General features: G+C 25.6%; 3 protein-coding genes across 9 annotated transcripts in view; 2 read left to right on the top strand and 1 right to left on the bottom strand.

The window, feature by feature from the left end:
* Positions 1-10,476, bottom strand: part of LOC135923034 (uncharacterized) — a 29,676-nt gene extending 19,200 nt beyond the window's left edge. For 2 of the 5 annotated variants that reach the window (XM_065457632.1, XM_065457628.1), the window contains exon 1: positions 10,332-10,476. The gene's annotated coding sequence lies outside the window, so the exon portion shown is untranslated. Of the gene's footprint in view, positions 1-4,709; positions 4,731-8,159; positions 8,273-10,331 lie in introns of those variants that run through there. The other 3 variants (XM_065457629.1, XM_065457630.1, XM_065457631.1) reach the window with 3 other exon arrangements.
* Positions 1-19,362, top strand: part of LOC135923033 (ras-related GTP-binding protein C-like) — a 100,915-nt gene that overhangs the window by 12,238 nt on the left and 69,315 nt on the right. For all 3 annotated transcript variants that reach the window (XM_065457625.1, XM_065457626.1, XM_065457627.1), the window contains exons 4-7: positions 12,928-13,067; positions 13,278-13,404; positions 13,733-13,805; positions 14,043-14,157. In XM_065457625.1, the coding sequence (XP_065313697.1) occupies positions 12,928-13,067; positions 13,278-13,404; positions 13,733-13,805; positions 14,043-14,157 (455 nt within the window). The remainder of the gene's footprint in view (positions 1-12,927; positions 13,068-13,277; positions 13,405-13,732; positions 13,806-14,042; positions 14,158-19,362) is intronic.
* On the top strand, positions 1,586-3,193 carry LOC135922369 (uncharacterized). Its single transcript, XM_065456751.1, has 3 exons — positions 1,586-1,994; positions 2,044-2,424; positions 2,473-3,193. Exons 1-3 carry the CDS (start codon positions 1,586-1,588, stop codon positions 3,117-3,119), a joined length of 1,437 nt encoding a protein of 478 aa, XP_065312823.1. The 3' UTR covers positions 3,120-3,193.

Below are 19,362 nucleotides of genomic sequence, written 5' to 3' on the forward strand. Positions count from 1 at the left end.
GTGCACTATGGAAAAGTGACAATTGTCATAATCGTTATTTTTGAACTTTTTTTAGATTTTTTAAAGTAAATGGGTAAAAATATGTTTTGTAAACATATTAAATTAATATTTCAGTGAAAGTGTATTATGGAAAAGTGACGGTAATAGGAAAAAAAACCCCTGGAAAAAAAACCCCGGAAAAAAACCCCGGAAAATAAACCCCCGGAAAATAAACCCCCGGAAAATAAACCCCCAGGAAAAAAAACCCCCGGAAAATAAACCCCCAGGAAAAAAAACCCCTGGAAAAAAAACCCCCGGAAAATAAACCCCCAGGAAAAAAAACCCCTGGAAATAAAACCCCCGGAAAAAACCCCCAGGAAATAAAACCCCGGAAAAAAAACCCCCAGGAAATAAAACCCCCGGAAAAAAACCCCTTTAGATTATTTTTATACACTCTCATATTTAAGTATATTCTAGCAATAATTTATATTGAATTGGTATATATACAATTGCAAGTTAATAATTTGTTAAAAATATTATGACCTCATCAACTTTTTGCTGATGGACCATTCATGCTTCCTCCACCCCACCTCCTTCTACTGTCATGGGCCTTGCTGGAGTTGGTATGCCTCCTATGAATATGATGCACCATCCAAATTTACCCCCCAATATGATGGGTTATTTATATTTACTATTGATACTTAAAACGTTATGTATATATTCTAAATTATTAAAAGTAACTGCTTGCATAAATAGGCCAATCCAAACAGATTTTTTTTAAAATACAAATTTATTTAAGCAGATAATCAATTTTTAGAAATACATATATAACCTGATTGGTTGTTAGCAGCCAGTATATAAAGAAATTGAAACTTAATTCATGCATATTTAAAAGATGAATATAGAAATAAATTCGTGATTTATTATAATAGAAACAAATATACATTCACCCAATATACAATTTAATTCAGTTGAAACCATTAAAATGCAAATGGAAAATACTCAATTTTTTTGCATTTGGTATTTTGAATAAATGTGATAATTTTAATTTATTCATGATTTCTCACCTCATTGATATGCAACTACCTTTAGTTTTTAGCTTATTAAAAGTTTTAAAATGTATTTTTAATCAAAAGAATAAAAATTGTTTATTAATTAAAAACGCTATGATTGGTATTGTTTTAAAATGTATTTTTAATCAAAAGAATAAAAATTGTTTATAAATTAAAAACGCTATAATTGGTTTTTAGACAATTGCAAGTTAATAAATATTATTGCAGCAACTAGTTAAATGAACAGATATTAAAATGTATTGTTATAAAATGTATTTTTAATCAAAAGAATAAAAATTGTTTATAAATTAAAAACGCTATAATTGGTATTTATTTATAAAATTAAACAATAATAATTTGGATCTTTATGACGTATATAAAAGACAAAAAAAAAATTAAATTTACAAAAATATTTTATTCATAAAATTTATATTTTATAAAAAAAAATTAAATTTACAAAAATATTTTATTCATAAAATTTATATTTTATAAAAAAAAATTAAATTTACAAAAATATTTTATTCATAAAATTTGTATTTTATAAAAAAAATTTAATGGATCTTATTCATCCTGGAAAGCTCATATTTGAAGGTTATTCTTATACCATACATAAAAAATGCTCAAACAAGATTAGATGGCGCTGCTCAAAGTATTCTTCTTTTAAATGCCGAGCAATACTTTTTTCAACACTCGATAATCAAGACCCGGTTCTTGATACAGCTCATAATCATCCATCAAATATTGATGGACTAGTAGCAATGAAATCCATTGCTAACATGAAGAAGCGATGTGCAGACTCTTTGGCAAAACCTCTTCAAATTTATGCAGAGGAAATTGTAAAATTAGACCAAAAAGTTCAGTCGCATATGTTATCGGAAGATTCTATAAAAAGAACTCTAAGGAATCACAAAGCAATGCAACACCCTTCAAATCTTGAGAATTTGGAAGACCTAGTTATTGAAGGTATTGCTTTAAATATAATTATATTTTCATAAAAATTTAAATATTATAGGTGATTGGGCAAATTGTGGCTCCCAGAACTCAAAACGATTTTTATTATTTGATAATGGCCCACAAGCTGAAGAACGCATAATAATGTTCGCAACAGATGATTCCTTGAATCTAATATCTAATAGGACAGAGTGGTATATGGATGGTAATTTTGCCATGTCCCCAAAAAATTTTCTACAATTATATGTGATTAGAGTAGCAATAAACAATATTTTTATTACAGCGGTTTATTGTGTACTCCAGAAAAAAACTCAAAGTACATATGAAATAATATTTCAAACAATAATGTCTAAATGTCAGGAAAGGGATTTATTTCCTGATCCATTATATATATACATGGATTTCGAAAAGTCTGCTATGACCGCGGTTAAGAGTATCATTGGTATGATTATTAATATGTTTAATAATTTATATTTATTTTTTCAATTAGGGGATCACATCGTAATTAGAGGATGTTTTTACCATTTGTGTCAAAGTACACATAGAAAAATTCAGAAGCTGGGTCTGGAAAGCGAATATAGGACGGATGAAACTCTAAGTTTTTTTTGTGGCATGATGGACGGCTTAGCATTCGTTCCGTTATGTGATATGGATAATGCAATGACATTCCTTAGATCAGTTACTCCGAGCAATGGTAAGGACATTCTCGATTATTTCGATAAAAATTATGTCAATGGAGTATCAAGGAATGTCATGAGAAGCAATTCTCAATCCCAAACACGTCGAATTGAGCCTCGATTTCCTCCAGAAACCTGGAACGTGAATCAGAGTACTCTCTCAGATGAAGAACGAACAAATAATCAATGCGAAGGTTGGAATCATCGTTTTTCTAATCTGGTTGGTAATAAACACCCATCAATCTGGGTACTCATTAAAAAAATGAAATGCGAGGTGGCTGCCGACGAAACCAAACTTGAAAGATGGCGCGTAGGTAGTTGGACATCTAAAACAAAATCGCAGAGTTCTAACAACCAGATTCGGCTAAAGAAACTTTGCGAAGAATACCGTGATGGGGTGCGAAGCCTTCCGGATTTTATAAGAGCGATATCCTTCAATATTCGATGTCAACCAATATAATTATTATTATAAATTATAAAATTATATATACATAATCATGGTTTACCAATAAATTAAACATTTCTTATTTCTAAGTTTTGTCAAATTTAGTCTATTTAATATCATATTTAAAGATGGTATTGTATTTTTACTATAGAAATTTTTTTTTACAATACATAGTTATTTTACTGAGGCATTTTTTCCCAGTACCAATTTAAACATCAGTTTTTCTTATTTAAGAATTTTTTTATGAAGAGTAGACCGGTCTTAAGTAAATTCTATAAAAATGAAAAAAAATTATTGGGGAATTTTTTTCCGGGGGTTTTTTTTCCTGGGGATTTATTTTCCGGGGGTTTTTTTTCCTGGGGGTTTATTTTCCAGGGGTTTTTTTTCCTGGGGGTTTATTTTCCGGGGGTTTTTTTTCCTGGGGGTTTATTTTCCGGGGGGTTTATTTTCCGGGGGTTTATTTTCCGGGGGTTTTTTTTCCGGGGTTTTTTTTCCAGGGGTTTTTTTTCCGGGATTCAAAAGTGACAATTGTCATAATCGTTATTTTTGTACTTTTTTAAGTTTTTATAAAGTGTAAACATGTTAAATTAATATTTCAGTGAAAGTGTACTATGGAAAAGTGACAATTGTCATAATCGTTATTTTTAAACTTTTTTTAGATTTGGTAAACATGTTAAATTAATATCTCAGTGAAAGTGTACTATGGAAAAGTGACAATTGTCATAATCGTTTTTTTTAAACTTTTTTTAGATTTTTTAAAGTAAATGGGTAAAAATATGTTTTGTAAACATATTTAATTAATATTTCAGTGAAAGTGTACTATGGAAAAGTGACAATTGTCATAATCGTTATTTTTAAACTTTTTTTAGATTTTTTAAAGTAAATGAGTAAAAATATGTTTTGTAAACATATTAAATTAATATTTCAGTGAAAATATAATATGGAAAAGTGACAATTGCCAAAATCGTTATTTTGGAACTTTTTGAGTTTTTTTAAAGTAAATGGGTAAAAATATGTTTTGTAAACGTGTTAAATTAATATTTCAGTGAAAGTGTACTATGGAAAAGTCACAATTGTCATAATCGTTATTTTTGAACTTTTTTTAAATTTTTTAAAGTAAATGGGTAAAAATATGTTTTGTAAACATATTAAATTAATATTTCAATGAAAGTGTACTATGGAAAAGTGACAATTGTCATAATCGTTATATTTGAATTTGAGTTTTTTTAAAGTAAATGGGTAAAAATATGTTTTGTAAACATGTTAAATTAATATTTCAGTGAAAGTGTACTATGTATGGATAAGTGACAATTGTCATAATCGTTATTTTTGAACTTTTTTAAATTTTTTTAAAGTAAATGGGTAAAAATATGTTTTGTAAACATGTTAAATTAAAATTTCAGTTTAGATATGTTTTATATTTTTAAGTCACTAACAGTAATATCAACAATAAAATTCCTAAATTCGCTTTTATTTATATATTCAAAATTAATGACGAGATATTTTCCTGCAAATCGTCATTCCTTGATTTGATTAAATTCAAGATTTTATTAATAAAACATTTATCACTTCAAATGATAATAAATTTCACTATTATGATTAAACTTTAATCTTCATAACACCCGGAAATGTTTTTATAATATAATTTATAATAGTAGGCCAATAAAATAATTGTAAGATTAATTTATTTTTTCCTAAAATGTTAGCTACGAAATATATTTAAATATAGAATCCTGCATCGGTTATTTGTATATCAACTAACTATAATATCTTTGACTTATTTATTTCAATTCTGTGAGTAAATACATTTTAAATATTTATTCACTTTAGTGAATGATCTGAAATTACAAGTTAGAGCGAGCTACTATTGAAATTTAAATCTATCAAAGTATTAGAAAAGAATCAACGTCAGACAATAAATTTGTAGTTTGTCATTGCAAGCAAAATTGCACAACCAATAGATGCAAATGCAAGGCATCTAAAATGTCTTGCAACTCACATTGTCATGCTACAAATAATAAATGTCAAAATAAATGATAATTTTATATTTATATTGTATTATATTGATAATAAAAAAATGAGTTGTAAATATTGTTTTTTCTATTGTGAAGATACAAAATCTTACAAGATCTTATATGGAAGGGTTGCTACCAGATTTCCGTTAATAATATAGTGTAAAAATATATTTTAATAATATTAAGAAGCAGATAAATATGATGGGGGTGGGGGGGGGGAGAAAAAATTCCCACACATTTTACCAAATGTGTCTGATTTGGTAAATTTTATTTAAAATAATAAAGAATTTACCCCTATCAAATAACTAAAAGTGCGTATATGATGTAACAAAAATATAAAAAAATGAATAAAAATAATGACCTTATAAAATTTGTGAGAAATATTTTACAAAAAGATTATAAACCCGAAGAAAATTTAAAACATAAATTGGCCAAAGGCCTTCTCAAAGAGAGAGCCTAGCATAATTCAATAAAATATAGTTAAAAAAATTATCTAAAGGCCTTCATTTTTCGAAAAAAACTTAGAATGTTTGGTGTATAATCTTAGTAATTGTTTAAAATAAATATAAATATGAGGGCTAACTTTGAAAATGCTAAAATTAATTTTGTAATTATATTCATTTTCGAAAAGCTATTTAATACTTTGATAGTAAATTTCAATAGTAGCTCTAACTTGTAATTTTAGATCATTCACTAAAGTGAATAAATATTTAAAATGTATTTACTCACAGAATTGAAATAAATAAGTCAAAGATATTATAGTTAGTTGATATACAAATAACCTATGCAGGATTCTATTTAAATATATTTCGTAGTTAATATTTTAGGAAAAAATAAATTAATCTTACAATTATTATAATCTTATATTGGCCTACTATTATAAATTATATTATAAAAACATTTCCGGATGTTATGAAGATTAAAGTTTAATCATAATAGTGAAATTTATTATCATTTGAAGTGATAAATGTTTTATTAATAAAATCTTGAATTTAATCAAATCAAGGAATGACGATTTGCAGGAAAATATCTCGTCATTAATTTTGAATATATAAATAAAAGCGAATTTAGGAATTTTATTGTTGATATTACTGTTAGTGACTTAAAAATATAAAACATATCTAAACTGAAATTTTAATTTAACATGTTTACAAAACATATTTTTACCCATTTAGTTTAAAAAAATTTAAAAAAGTTCAAAAATAACGATTATGACAATTGTCACTTATCCATAGTACACTTTCCCTGAAATATTAATTTAATATGTACAAAACATATTTTTACCCATTTACTTTAAAAAAACTCAAAAAAGTTCAAAAATAACGATTATGACCATTGTCACTTTTCCATAGTACACTTTCACTGAGATATTAATTTAACATGTTTACAAAACATATTTTTACCAAATCTAAAAAAGTTTAAAATTAACGATTATGACAATTGTCACTTTTCCTTAGTACACTTTCACTGAAATATTAATTTAATATGTTTACAAAACATATTTTTACCCATTTACTTTAAAAAAACTCAAAAAAGTTCAAAAATAACGATTATGACCATTGTCACTTTTCCATAGTACACTTTCACTGAGATATTAATTTAACATGTTTACAAAACATATTTTTACCAAATCTAAAAAAGTTTAAAAATAACGATTATGACAATTGTCACTTTTCCTTAGTACACTTTCACTGAAATATTAATTTAATATGTTTACAAAACATATTTTTACCCATTTACTTTAAAAAATCTAAAAAAAGTTCAAAAATAACGATTATGACAATTGTCACTTTTCCATAGTACACTTTCACTGAAATTTTAATTTAACATGTTTACAAAACATATTTTTACCCATTCTTTAAAAAAACTTAAAAAAGTTTAAAAATAACGATTATAATAGTTGTCACTTTTCCATAGTACACTTTCACTGAAATATTAATTTAACATGTTTACAAAACATTTTTTTATCCATTTACTTTAAAAAAAGTTTAAAAATATGACAATTGTCATTTTTCCATAGTACACTTTCACTGAAATATTAATTTAATATGTTTACAAAACATATTTTTATCTATTTGCTTTAAAAAAACTCAAAAAAGTTCAAAAATTACGATTATGACAATTGTCACTTTTCCATAGTGACTTTCACTGAAATATTAATTTAACATGTTTACAAAACATATTTTTATCCATTTACTTTAAAAAAACTCAATGAAGTTCAAAAATAACGATTATGACAATTGTTACTTTTCTATAGTACACTTTCACTGAAATATTAATTTAACATATTTACAAAACATATTTTTATCTATTTGCTTTAAAAAAGTTCAAAAATTATGATTATGACATTTGTCACTATTACCTAAAAAATTATCTATCAAAAGATATAAAATAGATGAAATTACGTAAAATATAAATATATAATAAACTTTTTAAAATAAATATTAAAAAATATCAATCAAAAAAATATATTTAAAAAAATTTATTAAAAAAATATATTAAAAATTATCAATCAAAAAATATCAATCAAAAAAATATATTTAAAAAAATATATTAAAAAACATCAATCAAAAAAATTTATTAAAAAAATCATATAAACACAAAAAATTAAAAATATAAAAAAAAATATCAATCAAAAATATATATTAAAAATATTAATTTAAAAAATCATATAACACAAAAAAAAATATAAAAAAAAATATCAATCAAAAAAATATATTTAAAAAAAAATATCAATCAAAAAAATATATTTAAAAAAAAATATCAATCAAAAATATATATTTAATAATATTAATTTAAAAAATCATATAACACACAAAAAAAATATAAAAAAAAATATCAATCAAAAAAATATATTTAAAAAAATTTATTAAAAAAACATATAACACAAAAAATAAAAAAAATTAGCGATCAAAAAGAAAAATATCAATCAAAAAATATATTGTAACAAATTAAAATATATTAAAAAAAAAAATATAATATTAATCTTAAAAAATTATTAATAATAACGAAAAAATTATTAATAGCACATTAAAATTACCCTGCCTACCATTACCTCACATTGCCGAATTGCCGGAATTTTCACTTTGCCGCTAACATATACATTAACTTTTAAAAATATAAAATTGAATTCCCAACTCAGTTAACTTTCTAAGATATTGCCATTTTTAGAAACGCGAAAATTCCAAAATACAATATATATTTAAATATCTCAAAAACTAATTAAGCTAAAATCATAAAAAACCGGAAATAGGAAACATAAAATCCTATTAATAAAAAGATAAATGGTTTTTTTCAAAGTTTTTTTATAAATAGACCTACTTCCTTATATTTTGAAAATCCTACTTTTGCCAGATTAAGAAAGAAAAAAATATTTTGCCAGATTGAGAAAAAAAAATCTTTGCTGGGATTCGAACCTAAGTCTATTAGATTTGTAAGCGACGCTCTCGCCGATTGGGCCACAAGTCACTTTTCAAAATTAACAATTTTTAAATATATATTATAAATTGTGAAAGTGTGACTGACACAGTGTGATAAGGCTTTTATATATATTATAGATAGATGTTTATGAAGTATATAGTATTTTAATTTATGTGCACAATAAAAAATCTTTTAAACTAAATTTTTATTCATTTGTATTTGTAATTTATAATATAAAAAATATATTCTTGCTAGATGAGTTTTGTTTAAAAATAGGAAAATTTATTATTCATCCATCATTAAATAAATAAGAAAATTCTGATTCCCCTTCATTCTTGACGAGCTATCACCTAGTACATATATATATTACTCAACAAATTTCGCCCAATACGCGTCCTCCAAAAAGGGACTTCTCTAATTGCACGTTCCGTTGATTATCTTCTTTTGAACCCGCAATTATAGGAACTTGTCAATTTTCATTTTATCAGAAACCACAATAGATACGAATGGCTCTGGGCCATCCCCAATAAAACTTAGATACATACCTCTCCCGAAAATCTCATAATATCATCTCCTTCTAACAGTAATATCGTCACACCATACACATGCTCTCTCTACAACACTTAGGTTGATAGTTAAGGTAATCACTCCTTACTGTAAATTTTCTTAGGGTAGACACCCCCTTCACTGGACAATTACCAACTTAATTCACAAGGCGTTTCTATAAACACATTCTTTCCACATTAGATCCAGTCGGATTAGATATCTCTCTTTGGTATGGTATTATACCTGTATAAAATCGAATGCACACTACGAATTCATTGGGTCCGCCGAATAATCCAAACGTAACAAATATTCGTAATTAGAAAATATACCTTTTTTACCCTTTGCTTAGGGAACTTCGGCAAAGATGTAATTCTATTTTTAAAAACTTTAGGCAAGAAGTTAACAACAATCACTGGAGATCCTTGAGAAAATTTATATCTCAGACAAAGAATATCTCTTGAGATATTTAGACCGAATTTATTTCTGTCCTGAGCTTGCCTAACAAAACAATTTTTTAATCCCCCTCTACCATTTTTTTAAAAAATATTTTAGTTTATATAATTTTTAAATATATATATTTTTTAAACGTTTTGAATATTTGAAATTGAAAATTTAAATATAAATAAAAAAAAAATATAAATTACTAAATTTAAAATATCACATATTTACACTTATAATAATATAAATATTTTATGAATTCTTTTTTTTAATATTAAATAGACAATACATTTTTATTCATAAAAAATCGACTCGGGATCAGAGTTACATGGTTCATTGAGCCGACTCTACTCTGAGTCGTTTTTTATTGCTCCTCGAAAAAACTCGACTATTTAACAACACTAGTGATAAGCCTCCACTTTTGATCTAAAAGATTATTTATTTCATTCAGTTTGGTTACGGTTCAGTAAAAAAATTATATAATGGTTATGGTTCGGTTCTTATGAAAAAAATTACAAAGTTTCGGTTCGGTTCAGCTAATTATAAGGTTCATTATGGTTAGAAAAATTATTTCTATTGAAGCAATACCATCATATAATGATTTTAATCATGAATATCATTTATTAAATTTTTTGCCATCACTTAAATTAAATATATTTAAAAAGAATTTAAATATATTATTATAAGAAATAAATACAAAATAAATATGAGAAATATTCTAAAATTATGATATTATTTGTTAGATTTTGAAGTTGATTATTATAAAAAATAAGGAAGATTAAATATTAAAATATATATAACATCAAACCTTTTTTGTATTTAGAAGTACGGGTAACTTTATTTTGAAACAGAATTAATTGAATAATAATTGGTGAATGATTTTAAAATCATTTTGTTTCGTATATATATCTTTTTTCTTTTAATATTCAAATAACATTTTTTAACCAAAAAAAAATTTGAATAACGAAAGAAATTAATAATTTTAACATATACTAACAATTCCCAACTAAAATTATTATATAATAATAATAAAAACTAATTATAATATTCAAAATATAAAAAAAAAGGAATTCATTATTTAAAAAAATGAATAAACACTACAATAATAACTAATTATAATATTCAAGAAAGTAATTACATAACCATATAAAAAATTAATAAAAAATAGGAATTAATTATTTAAAAAAATTAATAAATACAACATTATTGTTTAAAAATTTACATTTCACATCTAAAATATAATATAAACAGATTTGACAAGACAATACAAAATCTATTTTTCATAATAATGCGTTAAAATATAAATGTCAAAATTCTATAAATTTTTTTTTCTTTTTAGCTTTCACCTTTTCTGGTGGTAAGCTCCTTCAATATCTCTCTCCACTTTATTACTCATGCTATCTATTTTTATCTAATTTATATTTCTGATCGATTCCATTTGAATCTCCCACTGGAGTATCGCTATCAAAGCCAAAGTATCTTGATCTTACACTGAAGTATCAATATCGACAGATATCCCACCGGAGTATTCCTCACTCCGAAATATCAAATCGACAGATATCCCACCGGACTATTCCTATAGTTCCATTGTAATCTTGATCTCCCACCGGAGTATCGTTATCAAGTCCATTGTAGCTTGGTAGACATAGAGCTGAACGGCCCTCGAGGTCACCATTATCCTAGCACTGGCCAAGAAATCCCCGTCATCGAAGAAAAACTTGAAAATTTTTAGTTCATTACCTGGATTGAACCTGGGACTTTCGGTTTTCAAGCATACATCATACACCACTGGGCCACCCCGGCGACGTCAAAATTCTATAAATAATATATAAAATTGAAACCTTATAAATTTGGTCATTTTGAAATTTATATGAGAATAATGACCCTTCTATCAAACTACTCATGGGTAGATGGTGATATTATACTTAAATTAATTTAAAAAATGCAACTAAATCAAAAATCTACAAATTGGTTATTTAGATATTTTGCACAATAAAATAGAGAAATTGGAATGCTCTAATACTAACTATATAAAGCAGTTAAAAGATTGTGGATCAATTTAAGTCATAGTGAGAAAATTAACTACATACTTATGGATATTAAACAAATATTTTGATCATTTAATAATTATAAATAAAATAACGACGCAGATATGGTAAAATATGTAATACCCCACAAAAAAAAGAATGTAAAATTATTTATTTTATTTTGGTTGAAACCGGTTTAACTTATTTTTATAAAGGTTCTTTTTACTCCTTCAAAAAATAATAATATAACAGTTTAGCGGTTCATTACGGTTCACTCCGGGTCCTTGTTATATTGTCCCGGTATTTTTATTAAATTTTTTTTTCAAAAAAGCAACCATAAAATTTATAAGTTTTTTTAACATGAGCAAATATAATTTATATTTTGTTACTTGATTATTATTTAGAATCAACCAGCCCCATTCATTGATCAACTATTATAAATAAAATAACTCATTTAAATATAATCCATTGCTCAAGCCTTAAAATTATCTCCATATTTATATATTTTTTAGTATAAAATAAAACATATAATTCTAGCACCGAGGGTAGTGATGCAAAATTACTCCATTTAAGCTGATTTTAAAAACAGCTAACTCAGTATTTTACCCGGAAAAATATTATGCAGGCCTGAAAATTTTGCTCATAGATGGCACAAAGTTGGACATATATAAGCGAAATCTTGAAAATCTATAATAGAAATTATAAATTTTGTGTTATTTAATTAAAATGACCAATAATATTCCTAAAAATTTAATAATGAAAAAGTAGAAATTAACATGATTTTTATAACGGAGGGGCTGGGGGCGAAGCCCCCCAGACTCGTAGAGGCATGGATATAAACCTTTCCCAAAGGAAAAATTAGCTATCATGATAGACTGTTCGATGATGAAAATCCGCCACATATATCTTATAATTCAACCAAGACCCGCTTACATAGCCCAACATACCATTTATGCCTCTTTTTTGCATTTATATATATTACTTTGACAATTCTTGGAACATATAAAGACAATAGCTATAAATACAATCAAATAATTCTATAGAAAAATCGACTTAACCTTGGTTAAATTATCGCAAAAATATTACTTTGAAATAAAGTATTTAATCGAAGATAAAAGTATACATGGATTATAATAAAATCAGTTTCTCACATTTTTCAAGTTTGGTTCTTTGAGACAAGTCGTAAGATGACAATTTCCCTTCACCTAGGCCAAAAACGTGTTAAGAACATCAAATAATTTGTTGTTTAGATTGTAATATTATTAATATATTTTGTTATTTTATATCATGTATTGGACCCATGTTAAGTATGCTCTTACAACATATGATTAGTAAATTAAGGTTGAACAATAAAGAGTATTTATGCTTAATATTTAGATATCAAAAACAGTCCATTACTTCAGTTTCAGCTTTGGGATTACCCTGGACAAAGCATCAAAAATATGTTTGATTCTCAATCCGATGCCGAAAAATTATTCAAAAATTGTGATGCAATCATATTTGTCATGGATGCTCAAGTTAAATTTTCACACAATATATTATGATCATTGTATCTTTAGTTCTTTTTAGAACATTTTTTTTGCTTCAGAAAAAGGAGTGAATGCAAGAAAATGATTGTATATTTGTGACATTTCTGACCTATTTAAATGTCTTGATTACATTATGAAAAATGTGTATCTTTACGTTTATTAATATTAATGGAAATTTTAATTAAATTTTGTGGACAGGATGACAACTCTAACCCATTATCCCTATTTGTGGCCACAATGCTAAAATCCCGTCCCATTAATCCCCACCTAAAGTATCAACTGTTCATACACAAAATTGATGGCTTAACTGATGAACAAAAAATAGGTAATAACCTTTTTTATTATAAAATATAGGGCATTTTATACATTTTTTAAAATCAATTTTCTATATCTTAGACTTTTTTGAAATGATTTAACACGAGGACGTACCTGAAGGATCTTTATATATTCAATAATTTTCTTAATAAGTTGCTATATTTTGCCAACCATTCCAAAATAAAAAATAGCATAAAGTGAAACTGTTCATTAACTGTAATTATTTTAACTTTGTAAATTATTATTTACGTTTAGGGGACTAGTTTTTATTTGAATCCATATCTAAACTAAAAATTTTAATTTAATCATAATGACTTACATTTAATTTAATTATCTAGAAACGCAGCGATCCATATACCATATTTTGAGGGAGGATATGGATGAACCCACTCTAAAAGATTTATACGTTAAGTGAGTAATAATAAATCATAATTATAATCAATAAAAAGAATAATAATTAGGAGATAGGATGCTATATCCTTAAAATGGAGAAATCTCCATAGAAATTTATCAGACTTAAGCCTTAGCATTTGTTTAAAAATAATTTTATAGAAACTCATCCTGGAATCTGGGCAAATCAGCTGATTATACGTTTTTTTAATGTTACAACTTGTAAGATTATTTTCATATTTTATTATTTTAAAAAAGGTTTTACATGACGAGTATTTACGATTATTCTATATACGAAGCCGTGAGCAAAGTAGTGCAGCAACTCATTCCTCAACTTCCCACTTTGGAAAATCTGCTTAATATCTTTATCACGGTTTTAAACATTTAAAAAGCTTTTAATTCACACAGACCCGTCATTATGGTTTTGCATTTTAATTATTGATTTTATGAGTTAAAAAAGAATACGTTTTTTGAAGTGGGTAGTACAAGAATATATATACTAAGTTATTTAAGAAGAGTAAAGGGAAATAGTATAGCTATTTAAAGGTTAATAAAATCTATATAAAAGTATGTGGAAGTAATAGTTAAAACTGAAATAAATTAGATGTTCAATTCTCACCATTACATGATGATGAAAAATAAGAAATTAAGCTTTTGGATTATGAAAATCAATCAAAACATTATAGTAAGTTGTTTAAATTACAATTAATTTTAAAAAATATTTATGTTTTTAATTTTTTTTATTTATGAATAATTTTATCCGTCATTTTGATATATCAGTTCAAAAAAAAATTCATGATCAGATCGATCACATATTTCAAAAATCAATACGTCCAAATGAAAGTCCCTAATTTTGTAGAGGATGGGTGGGGGGGGATAAATTAAATATGGTATTCAAACCTATAGGTTATTTTATACTTTTTAACCTAATTGAAAAGATATTTGAAAAATGTGCAGATGTACCTGGCTCGGATCTTCCCTATATGAATCCGGCCTTTTCTATTAAATTAGCCTGTTCCTTTTATAATTAACAGGGCCCGACTCGTACCTAAAAAATCAGAAATACTTTGGACTTAGTTCGGCCTAATTTTTATTCGATAAGGCCGGACTGGGCCGGGTCTATATTTTTAAAAAGAAATCGGGTTCGGGTGGGTCGGGTCAGGCTTTGGATTTTTTTTTAATATATCTAAATTTATCAATTTTATCTTGAATTTTTAATGTAAAATAAAAATATTTGATTTTATTTGTAGAAACAGACGCCATTTCTATATTTCCGGTAAATTTTTATTTCGGATTCAGGCCGGGCCAGCAAAACTTTTTAATGATATTGGCAAAATTTTTTAAAAAAAATTTCGGGCCGGGCTTGAAATTTTAGGCCCGAAATTACAACACAAAAAAGTATTTTTTGATTTAGAATAAACATTTAATTAATCATGATAAATGTAATCTAATGTTTTATTATCTATATATATAATCACCGTAATCAAGAAATGAACGTTATAATCTCAATGTTAATTTTTCTTTTTCCTTTCATCTTAATGTTAATTTTTATTTTTTCTATCAAATTTTCTATCCTCTTAATGTTAAATAAATCGATGGAGACTATATATCTCTAATGTTAAATTTTAAGAAAATTTTTTGTACATTACGGGATTCGAACCTATGACTTAACGATTTAAAGGCAAACGTTCTTCCACTCAGCCACCTTCCATATTAGATTTTGTAATATAATCTTTCTTATATATGTTATTAATTTGCTATTAACATATTTTTCAATTAATTTATATAATTTAGATCTTATTGTGTTATTTTAAAAAGAATACTAACCTCACCTCAAATTATGGTAAGAATGAATATTATTAAATTTAAAATAGCAAATTAAATTATATTTAGTCAATTGAAAAATAAAAATTTATCTCATATTAATTTTAGCGTAGGTATTTATATTCAATCAAAGTAAAATTTATTAATTTTTATAAAATTATTTTTGTATTACAATTTAGATTTAACAAAAAATTTAAATTATATGCCACCCCAAAATATTGTAGAAATTTTTTTATTTTATCTCAACCACAATGGGAGCTCTGCAAATAGTATAAAATACCTATTTATCAATATCTTCCCATGCCAGAAAATTAATCTCCCTCACTAATCCTAAGTACTTATTATAATTTAGATTTAACAAATAAATTTAAATTATATTTATCCAATTAAAAAATAAACATATATCTTATATTACCACCCCAAAATATGCCAGTATAAAAATTTTATCTCAACAACAATATTTGAACTCTGGAAATGACATACAATTTTAATTTATCAATAATATCTACCCTACATTTTTAATTACAATTTCATATATTTTAGGCTAAATTTAATAAAATGAATAAATAATCACTAAAATTTGTCATTTAAAAAAAATGTATTTAAAAAAAATTTCATAGAATAGTTCAAGATTTTATTATTCCCGTCATTCTTGACGGTTTATCAACTAGTAATTTATATACATACAAAATTAATTAATGTTAGTATTAGTAAATATAAATGTGTTCCAAATTCACAATAATTCTATATAAACAATAATAGAATGCAGCATATTTACATATATTTTCTGCTTCTCCTCAATGATGGCAAATTAAAAAGATCATACTAATAGTTTTTCATGATTATTCATTAGTGAAAACTATGGTCAGATGCAGACGCGTACGCAGGAATTTGATCTGGGGGAGGGGGTAATAAAAAATTTTAAGAAATCTTAATGTTATTTAAAAATATCAAGCATACAAATTTATTAGGACTAATATCTATTTCTAATACACAATTTTAAATTAATGTGAATTATAAAAAATTATATATATAAACCGGCACATAAAAAACTATAAAATAAATGTGAATTAAAAAATATTAAACGGATATAACTGGTAACATATGCAAAACTATAAAATAAATGTGAATTATAAAATATAAAGTGCATATAACCACCATATGAATCACTTAAATGACCCAAAATAAAATTTGAATTTTTTAAGCCTTTAAAATTTATATATAAAGAATAAAAAATTTAAATGTTGGAAATATAAATTAATGCACAAAAAGTTTATTAGGAATAATTGTATTTTGTATGTTATATATTTACAATGTAAAATCCAATCTCTGTTGGGATTGATCTAATTTTTCAATTATCTTATACTTGCTTGGAGTTAAATACCTATGAATATTCATATCCTAACCATTCAACCTACTTTCAGAAGTTGTACTTAGGTATGTTTTTCAGAGACCTGCAGGCCCGGCCCCCGTTTTTTAAATATACCCGGGCCGGGCCCGAAATTTTTAAAAAAAACACCCGGGCTGGGTCTAAAAATTTGTAAAAAAAAATATACGGGCCGGGCTGTATATTTTAAAATCAATATTTGAAATCGCCATTATTAGCTATAAAAATCAAAAATAAATATAATTTATTTTAAATCCGGGTCGAGCCTGAAAATATTTATAAAAAAAATCCCGGGTCGGGCTGAAAAATTTTTAAAAAAATCCGGGCCGGTCTGTATATTTTATAACCAAATATTTCAAATCGCCATTATTAGCTATAAAAATCAAAAATAAGTATAATTTATTTTAAAAAAATCCGGGCTGTGCCCTGCAAATGGTACTTCTGCAGGGCTCTGTTATTCTTCTAAAAAAAAGAATGTTCTCTCATTAGTTTACTAATGGGAAGAGTTGCTAATATATATATAACCATTTTAATACATTAGGAATATAATCTAAAATGTGCTTGAAATAATGCAAAGCATCCATAGCATTTTTCGGGACTATATCATAGTTAAGCTTTTAAACATAGTTATTCAACTAATAAGGCATCATAAGATACTTTAACATCTTCATGATTAAAATCTAACAAATATTTTTTTTTCTATAACCATCTTTAAAAGGTTAGGAAGGCTTTTGTGGAAGTAATATCTGCAGATTGGCAAGTGCTGCACGATGAATTAAAAACCTTGGGTTAGAAATGTATCGAGAGGGGGCATTTGTTTTATAATACTCTTCTACTGATCCTATATTAATGTTTTGACGATGAGTTTGCCTTGCTGCAAATCTAGGAAGACAAATATTAAACACGTATAGCTCTGCCTTTGACTCAACAATAAAATATGGAATTTTTCATCAACATTAGCCCTAATTTCCTTGAGTTCTAATAAAATGCTCTTCGCATTCTCATATTCTTAATCAAGTCAATGTCATGTTTTTGAAAAGTATTACATAAAATAGTTGTATAATTAAATAATACATTCTAATGAGAAAAATTTTTTGGAATAAGTAGTGTTGTTAAACGACTCAGCCGAGTCGGCTAACTACGACTCAAGTCGAGTTTTGAGTCGATTAGTCGACTCATTTTTACGACTCGAGTTATGAATTTGAGTCGTGAACTCAAGTCGTGACTCGAGTTTTGAACTTAAGTCGTGAACTCAATAAATAGTTAATTAAATTTTATGAAACTCAATTTCTTATATAAATGTTATTTATTGGTTAATTGTGTAAAACCCAGATCCATTAGCAATGAGCACAAACCCCAAGCACAACCAATATATTTTAAGTTGTTTTTTCTATACCTTATTAAGGTATATAAATATATGATTATTAGAGGCATCAATCAATAGCTAATTAGAACTATTGAATAATTAGCAAACCAAGAGCTACCACTCTATGGCAATTACTACGTAGGTTAGGATTAATTTTATCAGCACCAAATATTGATATGATGGATGGGTATATCGAATAAGTCTAGTTCTACCTTAATATGGTGTATATAAGTTTGACTTGGGAGCGGGGGTAAAAAATAAATATGGTTACCCGTATAAAATTTTTGACCATCGCATTTCTCTAATGGGCATGTTTAGATCTTAACATTTTATTTTTAACTTTTGTACAATATTAAGAGAAAAATATCTGCTAGATTGCTAAATTAGGGTTTAATTCGAGTTCAGGAATTTTAAACTATATTTAACGGAAATTTTGATAACATGAACTTAATTGAAATTCCTAAAATTATTATCCTTTGTTTGCAAATAAAGAATTCCTCGTAACATTACCCAAAAACCGTTTGAAAAAAATGTTATGTATGGAAATTATCTTATTTATTATTGCCTGAGCTCTTTCCTGATTTCAATATGGGAAATTATAATCTTCAATAATAGTGTTAGACATAATCGATTAGCTAATTAAGAGGCTAATTTTGAGGATTAAGATATTTAATAATATATATTTTTTTAAAAAAAATCTTATTTATAAACCCCAAACTATTTTCCTCCTGAAATAGTGTCCTGACTTTGTTTAAGAATTTTAATAATTTATTGATTTCTTCAAAACAAAGTACAGGAGTTAGTTCGAACCAGGGCTTATCTATATATTAAAAAAAAACTTAATATTGTCGTGTTCAGAACTCCACTTAATTTTTTCACTTGATTTATTTAAATCTTTATAAATCATGTTCAAGAGTTAAAATTTCACAATTATAATACAAAAATTAAAAATATAATAAATAAATATAATATATCTTCTGTTCATCTTTCATTTGCCCAAA

This window comes from Gordionus sp. m RMFG-2023, chromosome 1 (assembly GCF_954871325.1).
Source record: "Gordionus sp. m RMFG-2023 chromosome 1, tfGorSpeb1-WG-v2, whole genome shotgun sequence".
In the NCBI taxonomy this organism is placed as follows: Eukaryota; Metazoa; Nematomorpha; class Gordioida; order Chordodea; family Parachordodidae; genus Gordionus; species Gordionus sp. m RMFG-2023.

Bases quoted from the DNA above. Each gene is read 5' to 3' on its own strand.
- LOC135922369 (XM_065456751.1), top strand. From the start codon at position 1,586: ATGGATCTTATTCATCCTGGAAAGCTCATATTTGAAGGTTATTCTTAT. The intron at 1,995-2,043 runs GTATTGCTTTAA...TAAATATTATAG, and splicing joins GGAAGACCTAGTTATTGAAG to GTGATTGGGCAAATTGTGGC. The intron at 2,425-2,472 runs GTATGATTATTA...TTTTTCAATTAG, and splicing joins CGCGGTTAAGAGTATCATTG to GGGATCACATCGTAATTAGA.